Source organism: Bos taurus, unplaced genomic scaffold (assembly GCF_002263795.3).
Source record: "Bos taurus isolate L1 Dominette 01449 registration number 42190680 breed Hereford unplaced genomic scaffold, ARS-UCD2.0 Leftover_ScbfJmS_1343, whole genome shotgun sequence".
NCBI classification, from domain to species: domain Eukaryota; kingdom Metazoa; phylum Chordata; class Mammalia; order Artiodactyla; family Bovidae; genus Bos; species Bos taurus.
Genome location: NW_020190445.1, coordinates 32,858 through 41,470, shown reverse-complemented (window position 1 = coordinate 41,470; position 8,613 = coordinate 32,858). Strand labels below are relative to the sequence as shown.

The 8,613-nt window shown below is 51.7% G+C and overlaps 1 protein-coding gene and 1 pseudogene across 1 annotated transcript; both read left to right on the top strand.

Annotated features, from left to right (window-relative positions):
- The first annotated feature begins 1,706 nt into the window (after positions 1 to 1,706).
- On the top strand, positions 1,707 to 3,172 carry LOC781580 (ribosomal protein S4, X-linked-like pseudogene; annotated as a pseudogene).
- A 766-nt stretch (positions 3,173 to 3,938) lies between these two features.
- LOC112445426 (uncharacterized protein CXorf49 homolog) lies at positions 3,939 to 8,066 on the top strand. The gene is made up of 6 exons (XM_024988930.2): positions 3,939 to 5,407; positions 6,044 to 6,200; positions 6,743 to 6,819; positions 7,091 to 7,136; positions 7,681 to 7,722; positions 7,825 to 8,066. The coding sequence occupies exons 1-5, from the start codon at positions 4,124 to 4,126 to the stop codon at positions 7,719 to 7,721; spliced, it is 1,605 nt and encodes a 534-aa protein (XP_024844698.1). The 5' UTR covers positions 3,939 to 4,123; the 3' UTR covers position 7,722; positions 7,825 to 8,066.
- Positions 8,067 to 8,613: the final 547 nt, after the last annotated feature.

Below are 8,613 nucleotides of genomic sequence, written 5' to 3'. Positions count from 1 at the left end.
TAACAAACAGGATTACACAAGAATATTATGGACAATTGTGGCAGAAATTGGACAACCTAGAAGAAATGAATAAATTCCTAGAAACACACAGTCTACCAGAACTGAATCAAGGAGACACAGAAAACCCGATAGACCAATAAGGAGATTGAATTGGTAATGGACAAACCTCTCCCCCCACACACACAAATCAGGAACTGATAGCTTCACTGGAGAATTCCACCAAACATTTAAAGAATTAATCACCCAATCTTCTCAAATGCTTCAAAAAATTGAAGAAGAGGGAACACTTCCAAACTATTTATGAGGCCAGCATTATCCTGATATCAAAGGCACCAAAAGAAAAGAACACTAAGGCCACTTTCCCAGACAAATGCAGATGCAAAATCCTCAACAAAATACTAGCAAACAATTCAATGGCACATTAGAAGGACTATGTGCCATGGTCAAAAGGATTTATCCCTTGGTTGCATATAAAAGTCAATCAATGTAATAAAACACATTAACAGAATGAAGGACAAAAATCACATGAACATCTCTATAGATGCATAAAAAATTCATCACTCCATGAGATAAAACAGTAAAAGAACTAGGAGTAGAAAGAAATTACCTCAACATAATAAAGGCCACAACTAACATCATACTCAGTGGTGAAAAACTGAAATCTCTTCTTCTAAGATAAGGAACAAGGCAAGGAAGCCTGCTCTCACCATTATGTTAGTATTCAACAACTGGAAGTCATAGCCAGAGCTGTTAGGAAAGCAAAAGAAATAAAAGGCATCCAAATCAGAAGGAAGTAAAATTAGCTCTATTGAAGAGAGCGTGATTTTGTACATGCAAAACTCAAAAGATTACATGCGCCCACACACACACATGCACACAACTGGTAGAACTAATAAACAAATTCAACAAAGTTGTAGGACACAAAATCCAAAAGCAAAATTCAGTTGTATTACTATACACTAACAAAGAACAATTTGAAAAGGAAATTAAGAAAACAATTCCATTGACATTAGCAGCAAAAAAGGATAAAATACTGAGGAATAAACTCAAGCAAGGAGTCAAAAAACTTGTACACTGCAAACTACAAAACATTGCTGAAAGAAACTGAAAAAGACAAATAAATGGAAAGGCATCTGTCTGCACAGACTGGAATACTAAATATTGTCAAGCAGCCCATACTATCTGAGGTGCTTAATTTTATGTGTCAGCTTGACTGGTCCACAGAGTGCCTAGATATTTAGTCAAACATTATTCTGGGTGTTTCTGTAGGGTGCTTTTTCATGAGATTAACATTTAAATCAGTCAACTGGGTAAAACAGATTTCCCCCTGACAACGTGGGTGGGCTTTACCTAATCAGCTGATAGGCTGAATAAAACAAAAAGGCAACCTTTCCTCATGTAAGAGAATTCCTCCTGCGTGAAAGCCTTTGGACCTGGGACATCAGCTTCTTTTCCTGCCTTTAGACTCAAACTGAAATATCAGCTCTACTGGTTTGGTTCTTAGGCCTTCTAACCTGGACTAGAGCTAAACCACAGGCTCTTCTGGGTCTCCAGCTATCCAACTCACCCTCTAGATCTTGGGACTCACCAGCTTCTATAATTGAATGAGTCAATTCTTTTACACACACACACACACACTCCACTGGATCTGTTCTTCTAACACACTACCCAGAGTGATCTACAGATCCAAAGCAAACCCTCCTCTTTTCATGCCTAGCGCAGCCATGGCTCGGGGTCCCAAGAAGCCCCTGAAATGCGTAGCAGCTCCAAAACATTGGATGCTGGATAAACTGACTGGTGTGTTTGCCCCTCGTCCATCTACCGGCCCCCACAAGCTAAGGGAGTGTCTCCCCCTAATCACTTTCCTAAGGAATAGACTTAAGTATGCCCTAACTGGAGATGAAGTAAAGAAGATTTGCGTGCAGCGTTTATTAAGATCGATGGCAAAGTCCGCACAGATATAACCTACCCTGCTGGTTTTATGGATGTCATCGGCATTGATAAGACTGGAGAGAATTTTTGTTTGATCTATGACACCAAGGGTCGCTTTGCTGTTCATCGTATTACACCTCAGGAGGCCAAGTATAAATTGTGCAAAGTAAGAAAGATATTTGTGGGGACAAAAGGAATCCCTCATCTGGTAACCCATGATGCTCGTGCCATCCGTTACCCTGATCCCCTGATCAAGGTGAATGATACCATTCAGATTGACTTGGAGACTGGCAAGATTATTGATTTCATCAAATTTGACACTGGTAACCTGTGCATGGTGACTGGAGGTGCTAACCTGGGAAGAATTGGTGTGATTTCAAACCGGGAGAGGCATCTAGGTTCTTTTGATGTAGTTCATGTGAAAGATGCGAACGGCAACAGCTTTGCCACATGGCTCTCAAACATTTTCATTATTGGCAAAGGCAACAAACCGTGGATCTCTCTTCCTCGTGGAAAGGGTATTCGCCTTACCATTGCTGAGGAGAGAGATAAGAGATTGGCAGCCAAACAGAGCAGTGGATAAAATGATCTCTATGTGATGAGATTGGAAAAGTCTTTCTAATTAAAGATAATACCAAGTGGAAAAAAAAACAAAAAACAAAAACAAAGCAAACCCTATCAAAATCCCAATAGCATGCTTTACAGAAATAGAAAAACTTGTCCTAAAATTTAAGTAGAATCTAAAGAGATCCTTAATAGGCAAAGCAATTTGGACAAAGAAAAAGTAGATAACTCACACTTCTTGATCTCAAAACATTACAAAGCTACAGTAATCAAAACTGTGTGTTACTGCCATATTAACAAATAGACCAGTGGAGTAAAACAGACATCTGAGAAATAAACCCTCAATTTTAGAAGATGTGCCAGGCAGTGGACTTCCTGATAGAGGGGAAAAAAATAGCTTTTTTAGATCTTTGGATCAAAGCAAGGACTCTGGAGTCAGACTGCTTGGCTTCAATTCTACCACTGATTCCCATGGGCCAAATGACCATGGGCCAGTGGCCGAACCTCTCAGTACCTGTTTCCTCACCTGTAAGAGGCTGGTAATCATTAGTACTATGGTCCTAGGAGTGTCACAAGGAAGCATTACTATTTACGTACAGCACTTAGAAGAGTGCCGGGCACGGGGTCTCTGCTGTGTAAGTTGCCTTTCATAGATTGTGCCAAATTACCTCCCAAATGGATTTCTTGCACCACCACCACAGAGGTTTGCTCCTAAACTCTCCCACTCTCAGAATGGTTAAGCACTTGGAAGCTTGTCATCCTAGTGTGTGAAGCCCGATTCGTGGTTTTAGTTTACATCTGCAGGATCAGCAGGGGTGAGCATCTTTGCGGGTGTAACTGGACACTGACTGAGACTCTCTCTTCTTTGAATTGCCTCAGAGTGGGGAAAGAGCTGAGGGAGTGAGGTCAACCCCAGTCTGTCCCCCAAATCTGCCTGCCAAGAACGTTTGATGGAGCAGTTGAGGCAGAGATGTTACAGAACAAAATTACGATCCCTTTGTCCTCTGGCCACTTAGGGAGAAGTACGCCGACCACTCATCACTGAGTGCAGGATTCTTCTGCCCATTCTCCCATTGGGTCATAAGACTTGTGGTGGAAGGAAGGCTGGCAAATGCTTTCAGCACGTGCTAGGCGCCCAGCACCCTCAGTACCCACCCCAACCCCCCGCCCTCAGCCTCCGGCTCCACCCACTTCGTACACAGTCAGAACTCAGGGCTGTGACTCTAACCGAAAGGGGAGGTGGGACAGGAGGAGGTGGGACGAGAGGCTTGACAGAGATACACTCGCAGCATGACCTTCATCAGCCAACTCGCCACCTGCCGGCATGGCTTTTGGGCTTGGCAACAAACCAGAGGAGGCCCTCGACCCCATTGGTTACACGTCGAGGGGGCGGGCAAACAAGGCGCGTGCTGGTTGGCGGGAACCGGACCAATGAGGAGGCGGCAGCGCTGGCACGCTGAAAGCCTCGCGTCGTTTGCGGCGATCTCTTGCGTGCGGTGCCTGTGGTGCTTGACGGCACGTCCAGACGCCACTCGCCTCAGGTGCCCCAACCGCCATCACCGCCGCCACCGCGACCCGGTTGATAAACCGTCGCCGCCCCAGGTCCGGCGGCCACCCAGATCGCGACATGAGCTCCTCAGATGATGAGGTGCTTGTTTGGGGACCGGGTTTCGGCTCAGAGTGCGGGGAGCAGACCAGCGGCCTTGAGGCCGGCTCCACAGCCCCGCCGGGACCCGGCCCCGACCCCGGCCCCGAGCCCGGGGCACCGCAAAGTGGTGAGGGTGAGGGCGGGGATGGCTTCCCAGACCCTGAGGGCTTCGAGTCAGAGCGGGAGGTGCTGGAAGCGGGAGGGCCGGTGCTGTTGGGCTGCGAAGGTCGACCTGGCTCCCCGGCGGACGACACAGGGTACGCCGTGCAGCTGTCTGACGAGTCAGTGGCGGCCATCCTGCGGCAGCTGGCCGACCTGGACTTGCTGGGCATCCGCAGACACATGTCCCCAGAGAGCTACGGGGTCGGCGACGTGTCTCCCTTGCGGGACATCGAGGCGTGTCCCGGCAGTCGAGGCGCGGCCGCCCAGAGGTGTGGGGAAGCGGCACGGGCTGAGGCCGGCCCTCACTGGGTCGGCAGGCCCAGGGCGGGCCGGGCCTGGGGGAACCCTAAGAGAAGCACTAACGTGGCTGTGGATCGCCAGTGGCCTCCCTCAGTAAGCCCAGCCAGGCTGTTCTCCGACTCCGAGTCCTCTGATGAGTGCAGTGAGATACAGCCTATGAGGGTGAGCATTTATCCCAAAGACGGAGGCCAGGCCAAGCTGAACAGCCCCAAGGATCCCCGGGACACACCCAGACACTCGAATGTCCAAGGCAGGGAGACTCTCCCTAACGTGCCAGGCACTTGCCTGTCCTCGGCTCCGCGAGGATTGATTTCGGTTGTGGAAAGGCAGGGCAAGCAGGGCGATGCAGAGCAGGAGGACATCTCACCCCCTAAGAAAATACAGAGCGTGCTCTGGGGGAAGGGGGGCAGCCTGCCCAGCTTCCCGGGAGTAGCAGCAGCAGCAGCTACTGCAGCTGCCGCTACAGGCAGGCTGCCGCGGCCCAGTCCTAGGAGGAAGAGGGTCCAGGAGAAGAAATCCCTTGGGGGCGTCTCCAAACCTGCCCTGGGGAGAACCTTCCCTTCCTGGGGACGGGGAATCTCGGCCACTCCCCTGGATCCGGCCACCTTCCCCCCAATCTCCGGCATCCCGCTGCTTGGGAGGTCCCAGAAGTATGCCTTGGTCCCTTGGGGAGCCAAAGAGTCCAAGCACACCGGCGCTGGGAAGAAATCTGTGGCTAGGCGGGCCCGGGAGTTGGTGGCAGCAACGGCGGTGTCAGGGGAAGACAACGACCCAAATAGAGACCCAGTCCCAAAGGGCCAAGTGAGTATGCCAGGCCCCTCCTCTCTCCCCACTCTTCCCCTCCCACCCTCCCCAGGACTGATGTCTTCACCCCGTGCTCCCCTCTCTCCATTCCTCAGGGGTCGTCACTGGGTCATTAGGATGCCAGTTTGGGGTCCTTTTACTAGGGACAAACGTTAAGGTAGCACTTTGGGTGTGCTGGGCTCGGTTCTCCACCCTTGGCCTCTTTCCAGCCTCCTCCATGAGGCTGGGGCTGGCGTGGAAGGGAATTGATTTGAGGGGACCCCTTAAAAGCTTCACAGAGCTTCGGTGTTTAGACGCATCACTTTCCTGAATCCTACTTCCTGGCTGTTCCCCAAACCTTCCTCGCAGGGGCCCCAGGCTTTCTCAGTGCCACACTGTTGTCCCCTGCTTAGCTCTGCCTGCTGGCCTGGGGCTGACTGACAGAAAATGTGCTAAAGAGATCAGCCTTTCAATTCTCTTTCCAATTCCCTGCCTCAGCTCAGTCTTGAATCATACGAGCTCTCTCACACACAGACATAGACACATAAATGCACTGGTACACACACGTGCACGCGTGCGTGACCGCGCGTGCACACACACACACACATACACACACGTCCTTACTCCAGATCAGTGAGAAATCTTTGTTTTCAGCTGGCCACTGACAGGCCGTGGCCATCTTGTCCACGGGTGCATCATGGAGAACCCAGCACCGCCAACCTCAGCATCAGAGGTGGGCAGGATTCAGGCAACTCAAAGCCCGTGGCCATGAACAAGGGAGAAGTCATGCCCAGAGGGCCTGGCCCCTCAGGTGAGTGTCCTGGGTTTTGATTTGGGGGGTGGAGACCAGGGGTGAGGGCAGAAACCTCTGTCTCTGACTCACTCTCTCTTTTCTGGGGGCTCAGTGTTGCTCTCAGGCCACTTCTCCCATGGGAAACAGGGTGTCAACAGGGCTGACCCTGGCCCCATCACCTTCTGTGTGGGATTTGTTTGGCAGGGGTGATTGGTGGCAGTGCCCCAACAGCTACTCTGGGCGTAGACCTGCAGGCTAATAGCCTTTTCTGTGAAGTGCTGTTTGCCCATATTGCTCTCCCAGGTGCTGGCTGTGGCTGCCGCTCTGGGAAGCTCGAACCCAGAACCACAGTCTTTGGAGACCATCGTGGTGAAGTGGCTGCCCCTGCGGAATAGGAGGGGCAGGCCCAGAGAGAAGGTTTGGGCTGCCTGCCGGGCAGAGCAGGGGAGGCTTGATGCTAGCAGAGGGTGGTACTGCCTCACCTCACGTTAGACCCTGCTTGGCCCTTTCCACCTCACTGGGAGCCTGGGAAGCTGGATTGTGTGTCTTTTCCCTATCAGGTGACCAGAAACCAGCTGACCATCACCCAAGACTGAAAAGGCAGCAGCAGCCACCCGGAAGGCAGGGCTGTCCTCGGGTAATGCTTCTTCTGACTCCTGGAAATGCACACCCAAACCCCATGGTGGGATCTGGGTCCAAGTTCAACGGACATGTGTGGGCCCCCCTCCCTCATCCCCATCCCACACCCCAGGGAGGGAGCCCACCTCCTTTCCACTGAGGAAAGTCTTTCCCTTGCCAGTCTGGACACCTGGCTTTGGGATGGAGGGCCCAGGGGAGAGGAGAGGAGGAGGAGAGGGGAGGCGGGTGTATACTAACCATTTCTCTTCCTCCTGTGTCTGCTGGCCTAGTGTCTGGTGCTACAGAAAGAAATAGACGACCTTAAGGAGCAACTTGGTATGAGGAACCAGGGACAGAGAGCAGCGGGTTCTCAGTGCAGAAGCGGGGTGGGCCCTTGGGGTGGGGTGGGCTGCAAGTGCAGGGGACCTCGCAGGGATCAGCATTCCTGTGGGGAGGAGAACCTAGCAAGCCTGCCCCTGGGGCGTGTGGACAAGTAACAACGTACTGTGTGGACTGCGTGCACACTCTGCCAGCCATTCGAGTCCTAGAGAGTTCCTTCTGATAGGACTTGTAGAGATGCCTTGTTGATCTGGTGTGGCCTCTAAGGTTCTTGTTGGATATTTTGCGAGACAATTTTTGAATGGTTTGGGCGTGGCCCCAAGCTTGAGAGCTGCTGGCACATTTTGTTTCCTTTTAGGAAATGGCTCCACATTTAATTCCGGTAGTGGGGCCCGATCAGGCCCAGAGCTCTTTCTTTGCATCAGGGCTGGGGGTACGTGGGTTTCAGGTTGCAGGGCTAGGTGGTTCCCCACGGGGACAGGGGGACAGGCTTCTGTGTCCGTCTGTCTGGAGCACCTGTTTATGCCTCTCCCTGTTGCAGCCTCCATGCAGTACCTGGCTGAGAAGTTCCGGATCCTTTGAAGTGAGTGTTACACATTCCATACCCCTTCCCACAACGTCGGCTGTTGAGCAGGGCTGTGGGCTGGCCCTGGCTTGAGGCTCTTCCCTGACTGCTGTTTCACAGGTTGAGCCCAGTATCTTCCTGCAAGAGGAGCAGCTGTTACCTCCGGGACCAGCGAGCTGTGGCCAAGCTTGTTGCCTCTTGTTCTGCCTCCACCAGGGCATCCTCTGCCCCTTGTTTTGCCCCCTCTCTGCCCCAGTCTCACAGCAGTTGTTTTTTTAAAAAATTAATTAATTTATTTTACTTTACAATATTGTATTGGTTTTGCCACAGCAGTTTTTGATTAAAGGACTTCTCATATTCTGTGTTCTGCCCTCTCTCTGCGGGGTAGGGGTTAAGGGAGTGGGACGAGGCCTGGTGGGAAGCTGTTCCACCTCAGAGCATTTTCCAGAACAGTACCTCTGGAATCTGTGGTGGGGACTCTGGGTCAGCCTCTGCTACCATCCAGGCCGTCAGGCCAGCGGAGCGCCCCCAGTCTGTGTTCTGTGTGGGCTCTGTCTGGCTACATTGGCACGTCCTCCCTTTTCCCTGAAGGCCCTCTTCTAGTTCTCTAAACACCCTCCTCTGGGGTTTAGCAGTTTCCATTCATTGCTGCCATTCTGCCTCCCTGTCAGAAGGAACTCGTGACCCCCTTACAGAGCTCCAGTCTTTCACCCTTCCCTCACTGCACTCACTGTCCTGCTTACCCTGACCACTCTGCTTTCCTGTCAGAGCACCCTCGATCCCTCCCCTGGCTTGCCATCGATGACCTTGCCTGCATGTTTACTTAAGTAGGTGGTAACAGGCACAGGTGTGCTCATCTTCCCCATTCCCGGGCCCTACCCTCTCAGTGGAGTCTCTACCCCACCCCCC